Source organism: Lipotes vexillifer, unplaced genomic scaffold (assembly GCF_000442215.2).
Source record: "Lipotes vexillifer unplaced genomic scaffold, Lipotes_vexillifer_v1.1 scaffold1018, whole genome shotgun sequence".
Classification (NCBI taxonomy): Eukaryota; Metazoa; Chordata; class Mammalia; order Artiodactyla; family Lipotidae; genus Lipotes; species Lipotes vexillifer.
This window is the reverse complement of record NW_006782724.1, coordinates 2,815,436-2,833,061: the sequence shown is the minus strand read 5'-3', so window position 1 is coordinate 2,833,061 and position 17,626 is coordinate 2,815,436. Positions and strand designations below refer to the sequence as shown.

At 39.5% G+C, this 17,626-nt stretch overlaps 1 protein-coding gene across 1 annotated transcript in view; it reads right to left on the bottom strand.

Moving 5' to 3' along the window:
- CHST9 (carbohydrate sulfotransferase 9) overlaps window positions 1-17,024 on the bottom strand; it is a 201,167-nt gene extending 184,143 nt beyond the window's left edge. The window contains exon 1 of the mRNA XM_007455366.1: window positions 16,904-17,024. Within this exon, the coding sequence (XP_007455428.1) occupies window positions 16,904-17,024 (121 nt within the window). The remainder of the gene's footprint in view (window positions 1-16,903) is intronic.
- Window positions 17,025-17,626: the final 602 nt, after the last annotated feature.

Genomic DNA, 17,626 nt, shown 5'->3' with positions numbered 1-17,626 from the left:
CTCGCTTTTTGGGTATGGGATTTCAGGTTGCAGTTATGTCTTTTTCCCTAGCTTTGGGTTATCGGACATACCTTTGATTCAAAGGCGACTGGGAGTCTCTACCTAATTTTCTGCCAGTGGTTCAGTGAATGGACTTTTGATTTCTGCTGATTATTAAATTGCTTCTGGGAATGGATCTAAAATGCAGGCACTGACCCTTAATGTCAATCATAAAACTCTGAGTTCAAATTTCGACGGCAATTCCATTGTTTATAGTGTATTTCTGGCAACATGATCACAAGCAGCCTGACTGCTTTATGGATTTATCTCTCTCCTGAGCAAACTTAAAAGAAGGCTTAGTAAAACCTCCATTGGTTTATTGAGTGTGTGAGAGCTGGCTGCCCCTGTTCTTTTCTCCTTCTACTAGATATCCTTTGGCTTTATGCATCTGAAGAGCATTTTAAAACTGAATTTTGAAAGTTTAAAAGTAGAGTTTCTTAATATTAATAAATATACCTTTCTTAGCTAATTATTTTGTGATGGGTCATGTAGAAACCATGGAGACGATCTTATGATAAAAATCAATCATATCTTAAAGCAGTATTTCATATTACAAGAAATGCAAAGTTGTGTGAGCCTAGTTTATATGAGCTAATAATTCGTAATAAATTGGTTATAAAAGTAATTTGAAAGCTGTTCCTAGGACCATGAAATAGATAAATATTCATGTCTAATTGCTTTTCATTTGCAAACAACTATTAATTGTTACTTTACCCATACAGCACATGGTAAGCATTCTGGAATTCTACATTTATCACTGTGATGTTTTTATTAAGAGTATGTTAAGGCATTTCCACAAGTACTGTGTTCAGTGCTCGGCCACAGCACGGAAAGCTGGACATTTCACCTCTGTTACTGTTTCTACTCTGATTAGATCTGAACCATTTTTGATGTCAATTCCTGGCCTTCTCAGTTTTAAAAAAATTAATGAGGAAAATTCTCTCTCCATCAAGAATCTTTACTAAATATGTAGCCAGCTGCCACCCACATAACAGTTAAATGTCATCTGCAGAGAAGAAAATGGCATCTGGGCAGGATGTATTTGTTTTTTCTCTGAGATGGGTCCAAACAAATGGGAAACTTCCCAAGATGATGGCTGTCAATGTCACTGGTGTCAACTCTGCCCCTGCATTCTTCTTTATTGGCTTTTAAAAAATCACACTATCACTGGACAATAATTTTGCACTGAGGGCCACACACATATGGACTACCTAAGTGAGTTTATTTATTTATTTATTTATTTTGATGTGGACCATTTTTAAAGTCTTTATTGAATTTGTTACAATATTGCTTCTGTTTTCTGTTTTGGTTTTTTGGCCGCAAGGCATGTGGGATCTTAGCTCCCCAACCAGGGATCGAACCCACAGCCCCTGCATTGGAAGGTGAAGTCTTAACCACTGGACCACCAGGGAAGTCCCCCCACAAGTGAGTTTAAAATGTTCTGGAAAACAAAGAAATTTCAGAAGGGTAAGATTGAGAAAATAAGAGAAGTAAGAGTTCTGAGTAAAAGGACAGAAATTTAATAACTAACCTATAAAGTAAATTTTTTTATCATTGAGAAAAACCAAAAAATTATAATACACTAAAATTTAACTAGATTATCACTAAAATACTGCATGATAAAAAAGAAGTTTTACAAAAGTTTGTCTCCATGATAAAGAACACTGTTCTTTCCATGCAGTCAGATGATGGATTCTCACAGAGAGAGAAAACATCATTTTCATGGTTACGCAAGTTGGGAGGCTGACATATATGTACCTAAGCAAGGAGGCGTATATACCTGTATTTTTTCCAAAGATTTCTAACTCAGTATTTGCAAAAAATATGGCAAAATCCTACCTGTCACGGCCAAGGGAAGCATGTGCCAGGTGCAGGGGACATGACCGTGAAATGGCCTGTTTAGTGCCACCCTCACAAATCTGGTGACCTGGTGGGTTGAAGGTGATGGGCGTGATTTTAACACTCCAAATTCACCATCATCAGTGCTTTTATAGGGAGTACAGGGAGCACATGATGGGGGGCGGGGCAACACAGGAAATGCTTCTAGAAGCACCTGCAGAGGCCTAGGGTTGAGAGGCCCGATGACTGGTTCAAGGAACCAGGCGAAATTTAGCACAGCTGAAGGGTAGGTGCAACATGACCAGTGTGGACAGAAACGAAACTGGAGAGTTAAGCAGAGGTCTTATAATGAAGGGACTTGACAGTCAAATTATGGAGTCTAGGTTTGTCCCAAGAGCCACTGGAGGCCAAGAAGAGATTTACGCAGGAGGGAAAAGGAAAATGGAGGCATCACAGATGGCAACAAGGTCTTTAGGTGGGGCCACTGCCTCAACAGCGAAACGGGACAGGCTTTGGAGAAAAACAATGAGGTTAGCTTTGTATTTCCTGAGTTGAAGGGATCTGTGGGGCATTCAAGTACAGATGCCCTGGAAGCAGATGGTGTGAGGCATCAGGGCTCTACAGATGGCATTACGCTGGGAGAGCATGAAGATGAGAAGAAAAGAAACCCAAGGGGAGAACTCGGAAGAATACCAACATCTAAGGCATGGAAAAAGAAACACAGTAGTCTGAAGAAGGAACTGAGAATACAGCCAGAGAAGGGTAGGAAAAGTGGAAGAGTCTGTCGTCAGGGACACCAAGGGAAGGTGGCATTGAAAGGCCACCAGTATCTAAAACTGCACCGATCTAAGATGGGGGCTGGGAAGGACGTGCTAGATTTGAGGGCAGGCAGGATGCTGGGGGAAACAGGACTAGTGGTTGACGGGGGCAGAGTGCACGATGTAAGGGCAGGGTGAGTAGAGAATAACAACGTGGAGACAGTGATTACACAAAAGTCTTTTAAGAAGAGCAAGGGGAGGAAAGGGGTAAATTGGGGGAGGAGGAAAAATGTGGTTGAAAGAACTGGATATGTGAGTTAGGTTATTTTTAGATCAGTGAGGTCTGTGGGGACCATGTATAGATACATGTATAGATCATGCATAGATACAGATACAAGGAAGTGATAGAGAAAAGATGAAAATATAGGAGAGAAGAAATGGGCAAGATCACTGAGGAAGTGGACCCCTCGGGAGACAGGATATGAATGGGAGGGGAGAGGGAGGTGAAAGAAGCTGATAGGAGAGCCGGAGACGGGGTGCGAGTTGACCAGTCTGTATGTTGTTAGAAGGAAGTTCCGAGAGTTTTCTCTGATGTTCATCTCTTTTCTGTGAAGTAGGTGGAGGGGGGATCTGCAGAGAGACACCGGGGCAGCACATGTGGCCGGAGTGCTGAGGAGAAAGTAACATGTCAGAAAATGCTTCTCTGGAAAACAGGAGAGAAACAGCTCACTAGGGAACGCGGGATTGCCAGGCAACATGAAGGGCCGTCAGTTTTTATCCTCTATCAATCTGTCTCCTGGAATTTTCTATCACAGTCTACAGTTGCCAGATATGAAAACAGACAGCCAGGCTGATCTCAAAGGGATGACATCATAAAATGTAATATTTTGTTAAACAGTTAGTTTACGAGGCTTCATGACTTGAACAAAACATCCCCACGAGAATATTCCAAATTGATTAAACAACCCGAAGAAGAGTAGCGTTTTTTCCCAACACCTTGAGCCTAGGAAAGTGGGGGAGACTGGCCAGTGCCTATAGTCACTCTAACTATTGGGAAGATACAGCTCCATTAATATGATAATCATTAAGTAAACCATCTCTGGGTTATACATATATACCAATGTGACCGTGTAACAAGAGTTAGACAACAGTTGTTGAACTCTTCACAAGAGGCCCAATGGAATATCTAGAGCTACCAAGCTCACAAACACACCTAGAAGGTTGTGACCACACTGAAGATTGGCTGATACATTGTGAGCCCTGCAGAAACGATGAACTGCTCTCTGTCTCCGGAATCTCTTTCCCATTTCTTCCCATCGAGATCTTTACTGGGGGTTCTCCTGTGTTCCAGGCAAGGTGGTCCTGACCCTCAGTGGGCTGCCAGCTGGGGAGACAGGCATGAAAGCCAATGTTTACAACCCAGGCTGAGTCACGCCATGGGAGATGGAGATAAAAGCTTGAGAATAGTAAGGGGGGACTAGTGGTGAATTCTGTCTGTTGCATTAGCACAAAAACATTTACCTTTTGGCAAAATCTGCGACTCAGGGAAACATAACAGAGAGAACACTTGGCGAAAAATAAGGTTCTTCTTTTATTTGAAAACAATCCATGTTTTCTTTTCATATTTTACTCCCCTTTAATCTGTAATGACCTGGATACCATGAAATTTCCCATCAACCCTCTTAGTTGCTTGGTTTCTTCTTGAAAGGTATGTTCCCAAAGACATTGGTTCTGTACTGTTGAACTTTCTTTTGAAGTCTGGGGCTGTTACAACAGTAAGCTCTCCTTTGTGCAGATTTTTCAACTGGAGAACAGAAACTATATCCTTGCTCCTGGTGATGCATCTGGTTGCTAGACTTCTAGACCGGGTTTGAGAATGGCTATGTTCAAACCGCTTTAGGAAACAAACCCAAAACGCAAAGTGTCTTGAATCCTCTTGTACCTCAAGGGGCAGGGGAAGAGTATTGCGGGGGAAATAGGCAGTTATCAGGAATCACGTTTTAGTGCCAGTTTTGTTACTTCCTGGCTACGCAAATTTAAGCCTTTTGGTTCCTTCTCTGTAAAAGAAGGAGGCTGGGACTAAATGATGCTTTGGTATTTGAAGTTTATTTTTATGAGGAAAATTAGAGAGTTTGGACTAGATGGTATTACATTCTGAACCAACACTCCCTAGCAGGAGCTATAACTTTCCTGTCACCATGAATGATTTAGTGAGTGAGATCTTTGCACTCATACTCCAAGTCCACACTAATGACCGGTAGTTATTTTAATTGATTCTCAATGAACTGTTAACCACTCTGATGGCATACCAGTAAAGCAGGCAGCACTGTGAGTGCCCGTTCCATGCCTTATATTTGTATCCTTCCATTCATAATTCTGAATGGAAACCTGTGTGCCCAAATAAATATTTCTGTGTCCATTTTATAAGGATTATCATTAAACATTTGTAGTGTTTTAAGAAGTCCTAATTTTGATTTGTGAAAGCAGAAGAGAAGATATAATACAAAGTCATAGAATCTTGAAGATGATGTGATTTTGGAAAACATGAAATTTGACCTTATACAAAGTCTCAAATATGTGAACAATGGTCTTATACAGGAATGTTCTCAACAGGATTGTGAGTGATAAGCAAAAAATTAGAAGCAACTTTAATGTACATCAGTTGAAGAATGGATAAATGAATTGCAGCAGATTCACATAATGAAATACTACATGGCACTTAGGTGAATGAAATCAAGCTATATATAGCAATATAAATAAATCTCAAAAACCTAATGTTAAGTGAAAAAGTAAGTTTGCAAAAGGGTATATACAGATAGACACCTTTTATGTAAGGCTAAAAATATGAAAAAGGAATATACGTAAGTGTTAAAAAATTATAGAGACATGCACAGGAATGTGGTGATAAAGATCAAATTTAGGACGGTGGTTACCTGAGGAGAACAAGGAAGAAGGTATGGAGGTTGATCAGAGGAGAAAAGATACGAGAATCTGGAGAGATTAATCAACTTGCTCAAGGACACAAAACAGGCTAGAAACTAGAGCCCAGCGCTTTCCACTACAGAAAACCACCTCCAAAAGGGAGCACTTCTGAGCCCAAGTTTATTTGTTAATACCTCTTTCAGACACAAAATGATAGCCACAGGGAATTTAACGTCATAAGGGACCTTAAAAAGACACCCTATACAACTCCTCCCTCAGTTTTCGACTTTTCCTAACAGCATGTCTGCTAAAGGATGGCCCAGCCTTTCTTAGAAACAAAACACAGCAAAAGGAAAAAATAAGCCTCTCCAGGCAACACATCCCTAACCTCAAGGAAGACATTTCAGGATATCCCTGGAGAAAATGCCCTGCAAACCAAACACTGTAACCTCTGGAAAACCCAGCGTTGAGCACCAGCCTCACGCGCCTTCTTTATCTTAGTTGAGTCTAGCTTTTCGTGTGGATTGACTCATTCAGCAAAGATCTAGTGAGTGTCCACTGCTTGCCAGGCACCGTGCTTGGGGCACAGCAGTAAGCAAGGCAGCACCCTGTGGTCCACAGTGTAAGATAAATCAATAACAGTGAAGGAGGATTGGTCTGTGCCCTTTGCCCCTTACCCTACTCTAAGAGATGAATAAAGCTAATGGGGCTCTTTATGAGGCCCCTCTAAGCTCCAGTAACCCCACTTTGAGAAAGATGGCTGCTTACCGAGGGTGGGAAGGAAGGTATAAGAGCTGGTGTGGATTTGTTAGGACTCTTTGGGCTGCAGGTGACAGAAGCCCAAGTTGAGCCTGTAAGGGGTCAGAATATGTCACCCCCAAATATGTCACTTTGGCATGTTGATTATTTTGAATTAAAGGTACTTGAGAAACAGCTGGTGCAAGAAGGACCCTCTGACCCTCCTTTGGCCCCCTGAAGCAGGAAATAAATCTCCCCTGTGAAAGGTACCCTCCCTGTCCCAGGAGGGGCAGAAGGCATCCTTATCACCAGAGACAGGGAATTCAGTGCAGAGAAGGCTGTATAAACAAACCTTGTTACTTCTTTCAGTCTACTAGCCCAACCCCAAAGACTTCTGTCATGTCAATTCTTCATGTTCAATTCATGTCGTCAATTCTAAATGTACTGTTACTTTGTCTAAAAGGTGTAAAAACTTCCTGCCTTGGCCACTTCTTTTAGAGTCTCATATTTTTATGGGGCTCCAATACGTATGAAATTACCTTCGTTTTTCTCCTATTAATCCATCTCATGTCAATTTACTAGAACCGCCAAAGAAACAAGAAAGACAGAGAGGAAATTTTTCCACCCCTACAAGCCACCTTAAATACCCCAGGCAGGAACAGTCCTGAATCTTGGGAGAAGCTGGTACAGGAACCCAAACACTCTCTGAGGCTCTGCCCTCAGCTCAGCTACTCTCTTCCCAACTGCCCTTCTGCTTTCTCTCCAGCCTGGTCTCTTCAGCTGCTCTGGCCCACGTGGTAGGAAACAGCCACTTGAGCTTCTGAGTTTTGCATCTTATCGTCCAGGTACTCAGAGCCATTCTCCCAAAATTTCAAGAAAGGGAATCATCAGCCGAGCTTGAATCAGCCACCCATTCCCTAGACTAGTAATTCATGGTGACCAGTGATGTGCGGCGTCCTATGGATGATGGGCCTAGCGTTGGCCAGGTGCCAACGGACCAAAGGAAGGGTCCCATTGTCAGGTGGCAGTTTCTGCTACACTCTGTAGATGGTATGGGAGAGAGGAACAAAAGAAACAGAGGCAGGGGTGGCACCCAGAAGAAGGGTGAGTGTTGGGCTGAAGCAACAGCACTGTTGTTTACCTGTACTCAGAACATACTTGGAGAACAAATGCATTCAATTGATTACTAGATTTTTTAAAAATCTACATTGATTGGATCCACTCTGTAGCAAAGCTTGGCCACTGAACGTTATTCAAATTCAGAAGATTTTAAGCAACTTTGACCATTACTCCTTCATTTCTAGTAGTATGGCTTCTGGGGTGCGGGGCATACGCAGCGGGCAGCTCTCAGGAAGACAGGAGACTTAGAAGGCAGGGTAGAGAGTTAAAACAGAGTCCACTGGGAGGGGCAGGTTATAAGCAGCTGACTGGATAAGAATACACATGGAATTTGGAGGGCACTGGGAGTACATAACGAAGTGAGAATTGACATCAGGATCTGAAAGTGGGTGACGTGTGTCGGAATGGACATTGGTGACCAACATACAAGTTCCCTGTCCTTGGGAACTTGTATTGTGAGAGGTAGAGCATATGTAAATAAACGGAAAGAATGATTACAGATAGAATAAGTGCCATGAAATAAATTTTAAGAAGTAATAAATAACAGGTGCTGGGAGATAAACCATCAGAGGATATCAACTTTACATAAGAAGTTGAGAGAAGGTGATATTTAAGCTATACCCTGAAGGATAAGGAAAAGCCAGCAATGGAAACAGTGAAGGAAAACATGTTCCAGGAGGAGAGAGCAGCTAAGTCAACTGAGATGGGAAAAATCATGTAAAAGGAAGATGGGAGATAGCGGTGTCCAGAGGTAGGCAGAGGGAGTAGGTGCTTATTTGATTAAAAAATGGTTGCAACCTTCATCAAAACCAGAGGAAGTAACTCAAACAAGTGACTTTTAAAAGAAAAGCAATTTTATTTTCCTGAGGATATGATTGACAGTAAGCATAAAGTCCTTCCATGTTATAAGTGCCTTTGCTCCAGGGCAGGTATACAAAGATCCCCTGGGGGAAAATAGAATTTCAACACAGCAACATCAAAATCAGGAAAAACAGCCTGATTTCAGAGGAAAAGAATACACTTTCTCATCAGAGAGGCTCAAGAGAAAAGAATTATGCCAAACCAGTCTAAAAGCAAAACTTATTTATAGGCCACAAAATATATTTAGTTTGGAAAAAAGCAAGATGGAATCTTGTTAGAAATATTATACCAAAGCATGGAGGCCAGTTTGTCTATGAGGTCCTGAATCAATAAACTGTCCAAGAGAACAATAAGGGGGCTTTACTTTGCCTAAAATCAGAAGCTTGTAGCTACTACTTATCATTTTCATACAAACACAAGAAGGTTAAAACATAACCTGAGTCTATTGATGTTTATTGTACTTTTGCAAAAGAAAAAAATTGAAAGTAGCCATCTGTTTTGGCAATCTTGCCATTGATAACAGCATTGAAGATCTGAAATAAAGCCCTGGCTTACAGAAAGTTCACATCATTGACCAAAATGAACATACTTTTCAGGCCAACTATTTTTGGGATCAGAGTCCTATAGAGCTTGGATTGGTGACAATGAGTTTTGAAAAGGTGGGATTATAGCTATGTGATTCTTTCATATGCTAGGTATAATTTATAGCTAAACAATTGACTTTAGAGGCTAATGTTGAATGCTAAACTAAATTCAGATATCAGTACTTATTTAGTGTAAATCAGAAATAAACTAGTAGGAATCAGAAAAAATATCATTAGAGGTATGAAAGAAAAGTCAAATAAGTTTCTGTTTAAGGTAAACATGTAAAAATGCTATCAATTAATATCTAAAACGTTATTGGTTCTGCCAAAGCATTCTTGAAAAAAGGAAAAAGCTGGAACAAAGCTATATTACAAAGCTATAATAACTAAAACAGTATGGTTTTGGCATTAAAAATAGACACATAAATCAATAGAATAGAATAGAGAGCCCAGAAATAAACCCCTACATATTAATTTACAACAAAGGAGCCAAGAATATATAATGGGGACAAGACAGTCTCTTCAATAAATGGTGTTGGGGCAACTGGACAGCCACATGCAAAAAAATGAAACTGGACCACTATTTTACACCATACACAAAAATTAACTCAAAATGGATTAAAGACTTGAGCGTAACACCTGAAACCATAAAACTCTTAGAAGAAAACATAGGCTGTAAGCTCCCTGACATAGATCTTGGAGATAATTTTTTGCATCTGACTCCAAGAGCAAAAACAATAAAAGCAAAACTAAACAGGTGGGACTACATCAAACTAAAAAGCTTCTGCATGACAAAGGACACTGTCAACAAAATGAAAAAGGCAACCTACTGAATGCAAGAAAACATTTGCAAATCATATATCTGATAAGGGGCTAATATCCAAAATATATAAGGGACTCATACAACTCAGTAGCAAAGACCAAACAATCTGATTAAAAAATGGGCAGATGGGCTTCCCTGGTGGCGCAGTGGTTGCGAGTCTGCCTGCCGATGCAGGCGACACGGGTTCGTGCCCCAGTCCGCGAAGATCCCACATGCCACGGAGCGGCTGGGCCCGTGAGCCATGGCCGCTGAGCCTGCGCGTCGGAGCCTGTGCTCCGCAACGGAAGGGGCCACAACAGTGAGAGGCCCGCGTACCCCCCCCCACGTCTCTCTGTTGTCCGTCATTGAAAACACTGGTAGCAACTTTGAAATGAAAAAAAAAAAAAAAAAAAAAAAAGAACCGTAAAAAATGGGCAGAAGATCTGAATAGATATTTTTCCAAAGAAGACATACAGATGGCCAAAGGTACATGAAAAGATGCTCTACATCATTCATCATCAGAGAAATGCAAATCAACACCACAATGAGCTATCACTTCACACTTGTTAGAATGGTTACCATCAAAAAGACTAGAAATAAGCATTGGTGAGGATGTGGTGAAAAGGGAACCCTCATGCACTGTTGGTGGGAATGTAAATTGGTGCAGCCACTATGGAAAACAGTATGAAGGTTCCTCAAAAACTTAAAAAGAGAACTACCATATGATCTCGCAATTCTACTTCTGGGTTTTTATCTGAAGAAAATGAAAACACTAACTCGAAAAAGATATAGGAACTCTTAAGTTCACTGCAGCTTTATTTACAATACCCAAGATATGGAAACAACTTAAGCGTTTACTGACAGATGAATGGATAAAGAAGATTTGTGTGTGTATATATATATATATATATATATATATATACATATATATATATATATATACACAATGGAATATTATTCAGATAAAAAATGAAATCTTGTCATTTGTGACAATGTGGATGGACCTTGAAGGCATTACATAAAGTGAAATAAGTAAGACAGAGAAAGACAAATACTGTATTATTTCTCTTATACATGGAATCTAAAAACAATAAACAAAACAAGCTCACAGAGACAGAGAACAGATTGGTGGTTGCCAGAGGTGGGGGGTGGAAGGGTGGGAGAAATGGGTGAACTGTATTTTAGTTTTTGTTTAAATAATTTTTTTTCCTTTTAAAAATTTTAAAAACTAAAAAATACTGGTCCTGAGTAATAATGTTCAGAAGTTGTCAGATAGATTTTTACAATGTATATAAATCCAGGGAACAATTTTAGTTTGGAATAGTTAAGACTAAACATTTTTTTTTTTTAAGTAGAAAGAAGGACTTATTATTACTTGCAGCAAGTAAGGAGGAAGTGGGGATCTTTCCCAAAGCAGTGTCTCCGAGACTAAACTTGATTCTCGAATATCTCAAAAAAAGAAATAAGCTATTCAGTGGGATGTTTAATTTTCACTACTTTATATATTTGAAAATATGTGTAAATAACTTTTTACTACTTGATAGGGGATTTTATTAGATATATGTATGTCTAACACAGGTTTCATACGGTAATAGAATATATCATATTTTAAAATAAATATAGAGTAAGTGGTTCAGAGGAGAGTTGGCCAGGACTGTCTCTTCATAAAATGGTTAAAAAATCTGGGATTTCATTTGCCATGAAAATGATGAGGCCGGGCCACGGAGGAAGGATGAGCCTCATGCAGTGCCGGCCAGGATCTAATGAGGACGATGAGAAGCAGAAGTTAAGGAGGCCAATTCTGCCTTAATACATGGCGCTTTCTAAGGAGGTGGCTGTACAGCTGAGTGGATGCCTTGGGAAGTAGTGGATTCATTGTCCCCATAAATACTCAAACATAAGTCTATGTAATCATTTGGCTGGATGCCGGGAAGCCTACGGAAGCATTCTTTATGCACCTGTCCGACAATATTATTGAGCACCTACCAAATACATGTTCCACGCTGTGGAACGAGGACACTGCGATAAATGAAACAGACAAGATCTCTGTCCTCCTGGAGGTTGTAAAACAGTTAACGGATACAGACAATAAGTAAATCAACAGATAATTCACCAAGGCAATTGCTAACTATGACCATTTCTCCGACAGAAATAAATAAGATGGTGGGAGAGGCTGATGGATGGATCGTGGGGTGATCAAAGTAGGTGACATTTGAGCTAAGCCCTGACAGGTGACAGCTGGAAGAGCATCCCAGCTTCTGAGACTGTGAGAGCGCTGAGTTAGCCCAGGGCTTAGTTTGGTAGAAAAATCGATGTAAAGCTGGGAACACTGGCAAGGGAATGAAGGGGAGGCTCTGGGGCAGGAGGTGGCTCCCACTCACAGCTTCGTGGGCCCAGGGAAAAGATTTTGCTAAAGGGAATGAGCTATCACGGAAAAGCTGTTAACAGGGGAGTGATGTCATTGGATTTATACATTTTTTAAAAAAGGTGGTGTACAAGATAATCTTTAAATTTTTTTCTAAAGCTGAGATTCTGACTCTGTTATGATGGGGTCTTCACCCTGTCTTATTGCATATACAGAACAATTATGTACCACACCTTCTGGTATTTGTTCTGTTTAGCAGTAGCAGTCTACCTAGAGAAAGAGCACCGAATTGCAAATTTCAACAGGAGCTGGGGAAAAAAATGAGCCATTGTTGTGATTTATCCTGAGATGGCCTTCCTCATTACTGCATCTTCCCCAGACAGGTACCTGTTCTGCTTGGATCTGGTCCTCTGCCTCTGCTGACCCTGCCCCCACCCCTACCCCGCTCCTTTTAACACTTTTATCTGGTCAGCAGTCCCATTACGGACAACTGATTGGGCTCTTTCTTCTGGTCTTAACTCATTACTTTACCTCATAAAGAAGGGCCTATCTCCTTCCTGTCACAATGGACCGTCCTTTTGTACCAAAGCCTTGGCCTGGACTCAAGACCATTTTCTCCCTTACAATCCATGAGACTATACTCTCCTTGAGAACAGGGGTTATATCTGGTTCTCTATTGGCGCCTCCGATTGTTAGGTCTTCAATAAAAGCTGTTGAATGAATGAGGACCCTAACCTTGGGCAGCCTGTACAGACCTGAGATCGTCCTGGGCCCAAACTCTCCTCTCTGCCACTCAATCCCATCTCTCCCTGTCCAGTGTCTACATTGTGAAACACGATGGCTCTGTGCCAGTTAGAGACTCCCAACTATTTTAACCAGAGCTGGAACTGAGCCTTCTTTTTTTCTTTTTTCCTCTTAATCAGTCAAGGCACAAGCTTGGGGCTGTTTTCCTGAATTGTGGCTGAGTCTTAACTGGGATAACTCAGAAAAAGCAAGTCTGCAGATGCTCTGCATCATTTCCAGGATCATAATAACAGCTCACATTTATTGGGCACTACTGCTTGCCAGGCACCATGCTAAGTGCTTTGCAGGCATTGTCTCCTTTGATCCTCACTGCAACCTTATATGGAAAACATTATTATCCCCATTTTACAGATGAGAAAATCGAGGCTTAGAGAGGCTAAGTGATTTGTCCAGAGTTAACAAGGAGATCTGAGATTTTCAAGTTTCCTCTGAATGTAAAACTTGCCCTCCTAGGGCAAGGAAAAAGAAATGTACAGAATAAAGTTCATAATAATAAAACCACATACTGAAAATTAGCAGAGAAAGGCATAATTTAATTGATGATGGTATTGAAATGGATGTTCATATGAAACTTGTATAATTGGATAGAATTTCATTTCTCTGTGACACACTTTTCCTCTTTGCCTCCAAAAAGATCTTGTCTATTCATAATCTTTTGCTAGCACATCGGAGCATACTTAAGACTTTTTTTTGTAATCCTAAAGCATTTTATTTTAATAAGAAGAAGCCCAGGAAAACTAGGGAGGTATAGAAAACAGTCTGTATCTTACTGAATTTTAAAAGCCTCAAAAGAAAAAAGGTATGAAAAGAACCTAAGAGTTCTTACATACAACTGAAATGTATATGAGCTCAAACCATCCAAAGCTTTAAAATCTGCTCTACTTACAGAGGATCTCTGGAACCAAAACATCTTCCAAAGTTCTGTGAGTGACAGTTTGAAAGTGTCCAAAACTCAGATTTTCCAATTTTTAACTCAACATCAAAGCATACATTCAGATATTTTCTGATTTAAAGAGACTGCCTTTAAAAATGCCTGATGTTATGTGAAACACATATAAAATACATAGGGACCTGTCTAGCTAGAAAACTACAGAATTACAACCTAGGACACCAGCCTAGTATAAGGCAAAACTCCAGATGAAGTCTTATTGAAGAATAATAAAATGTTTCTTCAGTAAAATAGTTATCTAAAGGAATCCTGGTTCTAACGTTTATACTCACTGTCATGAGTAGATTGTGAAATATTACATAATTCATTTAGGATATACTGAGAATCAGAGAAAGTACTTCTAGCAAATCAGAAAAATTAAGAGAATAAATGGTAAATGTCTTACCAGCCCATATTCACTGAGGAAAATAATTCCCCAACTTGGAAAACTTATGAACTCAATTAAGAAAAATAAAAATTAGAAAAAAAAGAATCCAACTTGCAGAAGAGATTATACATTTATGAACTTGTAAACATAGCTTAGGTTTACCAAGTCAGTGATTTTAAAACGTCTGTTCTGTACTGATGCTACGGCATGTCATATATGTTTATCTTACCTGCCTATTTTGGTTAGGAGGCTCTTTCAGGGCTCACAGAGGCATAGGAGAACCTGGACATGGATCATACTTTGAAAATGCTTAGCTTTGTATCTTTTGGCAAGTCACTTAAAGTTTCAGTTTAATCAGTTGATTCATGTGTGCTCTAGGGGATAATCATATTCACCTTTTCCCCCTCATAGAAGCAATACATAGGGTAGAGGCATGGACTTCAGAGAGATACAACCTGGGTTTGAATCCTAGCTTTCCCTCTGTACCTCAGCCCACTCATGTGGGGCCTTGGCTAACTTCCTCATCCACCTGAGCCTTAGTTTCCTCATCTACAAACTTAGACTAGCACATCCAGTGAGATGTCTACAGAGTAAGAGAAAATCCATGTAAACATTTGGCACCTAGTAAGCTTTCGATCAACTGTAGCTACTGATGCTTGTGGACACATTTTGTAAATTGCATTGTATACGTCAGGTTATCATATGACTTGGCTGTTTCCTCAGAAGTCATGTAGTTTCTTACTGGCAGACTAAATCACAACATTTCTTCATTAGTCTGTATAGAGGAATATATTTTCTTTTACGTACTGGAGCTTTGTTGTGATACTTTTCTTGGGAAATCTATTATGAGACTATGATGTTAACAAACCTCCCAATAATGAGATCTCTTTGATTCTTCTTTCTTTGCCGCGTTCCAGTCTATAGTCTACAGTGAGTTTTTAATCTATTCACTCACTCAACAAACACCTACTGAAGGCTTACTATGTGACAAGATCTATGCTAGGAATTATATTGCAAAAGGAATCAGCCTATTTATCACAGATGGTTTCATTCAATATTATCAGTTAGTATATAAAATATTGCAGTAATATAGAAAACAGAAAATATTATAGTTTCTATAAACTGTAATGGGAATTAAGAATAAGTTTGGACAATATGTTACATATTCTCTAGAAAATAATTATATGCAAATTCTTTTCACAAGAGTTACCATATAAATTAAATAATTCCAAAGTGTCTATGAGGCTAAAGCAAGGATAGGAATTTAAAAATGGAAACAACTTTTAAAACCATCATTATTTAAGACTTAGTATGGAATTATCTTTCAGCGTAGATTCCTTTTTTTTTTTTAAACATCTTTATTGGAGTATAATTGCTTCACAATGGTGTGCTAGTTTCTGCTCTATAATAAAGTGAATCAGCTATACATACACATATATCCCCATATCTCCTCCCTCTTGCGTCTCCCTCCCCCCCTCCCTATCCCACCCCTCTAGATGGTCACAAAGCACCGAGATGATCTCCCTGTGCTATGTGGCTGCTTCCCACTAGCTATCTATTTCACATTTGGTAGTGTATATATATGTCCATGCCACTCTCTCACTTCGCGCCAGCTTACCCTTCCCCCTCCCTGTGTCCTCAAGTCCATTCAGGGTAGATTCTTAAGTGATTTATATCTGGAATAATTTTAAAATGGGCCACAGTTGGAAACAATTAAGGAATATAACATATGTATATGTATAACTGATTCACTCTGTTATAAAGCAGAAACTAACACACCATTGTAAAGCAATTATACCCCAATAAAGATGTTAAAAAATAAATAAATAAATAAAAAATAAAATAAAATGAGAAAAAAAAATGGGCCACAGTTGGAAACAATTAAGGAATAGTTCTATTTTTATTTTATTTTCCTTAACAGTCATAAGCCATAGGCTATTTCTACTAACGGAAAACAACCAAATTTCACAACACCTATGTGTATATATTTCTATGATGTTCTAAAACATTTCCTTGCATCATTATAAACATCATCCATTTTAACAGTAATTGAGTGCCTCCAACATACAGCAATTACAAACTGAATGATGAGTATACAAGATAAGTAGAGTAGGCGGCAACCAGTGGACCAAAGCTGGCCTACCAGCTGTTTTTGTAAATAACAGTTTTATTGGAACACACCCTGATTCGTTTGTTTACATAATAATCTTTGGCTGCTTCTGTGATCCCTTGGCAGAGTTGAATAGTTGTGATAGAGACGACATGGCCTGCAAAGCCTAAAATATTTTCTATTTTTTTTACTGAAAAGGTTTGCTAACTCTTGCTTTATATTAAAGGTATGAAAGAATTTCTACACCAACTGGAGTATCAACACAAAAATTAAAAAGGAATTAAAAGAGAGAGTTTGCTATATATTCAGCTCCCTTTAGGCTTGTGCTCAGTGCTTAGTAGACACATCAAAGGTAGGATAAATGAGTAGACAAATTCTCTACAAGCAGTCTTTGCTGAGCCAAAGGGCTAATGAGCCACTTGCCCGGGATAACAAAAATTCCAAGAGTGGTCCCAAGGGACCAAGCAAATGCTCCCCAGAAATGTATAACCATCCTTTCTCTGGGGAGCTGGAGGTTTTATTTTGTGTCTAATGCTCTGTGTTGTTGGAAATACTGTGACTTTGTATATATCTATAAACACCATAGCTCATTTAAGTGAAAATGACCATTGTCATTAAAAATAGGAAACAAAAGTTGAGGTGTTACCTGTGTGTTGTTCTTCAATCCGGACTTGCAAATACATGAAGAGGAGTAGCCCTGCTACTCCAAATATCAGCACTGAGAGGAAGACTTGTTTGGGGTTCATGACCATTTCAGATGGCTGCATCTCTCATTTCTGAAGACCACATAGTTTGCTTTTCCACAGGGTTTCGATCCTTTCTTTTCCTCTTAAGTGCTCGTTCCGTGAAGCAACCTAGAATTTTTTAAAAAATCCACATTGTACCTTGCTGATAACATTTCTTCCCAAATATGGTACAGATATACAGTATATCGACAATACTGAGGATTTCCATGAAATTTAACACTCTGAAGACAGAAGAGACTGTAGGTGATGGCCCTAGAATGGCAATTTTCTATTGTTATCTTTGTCTTATCTAAGGAATGTGCTATCCTACAGGTAATAAGTAACAGCCTAACATTTAATTAGGGGAAGCATCCCAGACTTCAGCTCTCCTATATCGTAAAGTCAGGTTCAAGTTATCTTAGAACGGTTTTGAGGGGAAAGAAGACTCTCGGAATAGACTGTTGAGGAAAGGATTTTGAAAAACATGTTTGTAGATAAAGGGGGAAAACACCACTTCATGTCTTAAAAATATATAAAAATTCAAAAATGAAGGGTTCAATCTCTCATTTCCCTCTCCTTGAAAAGTAGTAGGTGTCTCCAACTTAAAGAGTACACTTGGGGCTTCCTTGGCGCATGGTTGGGAG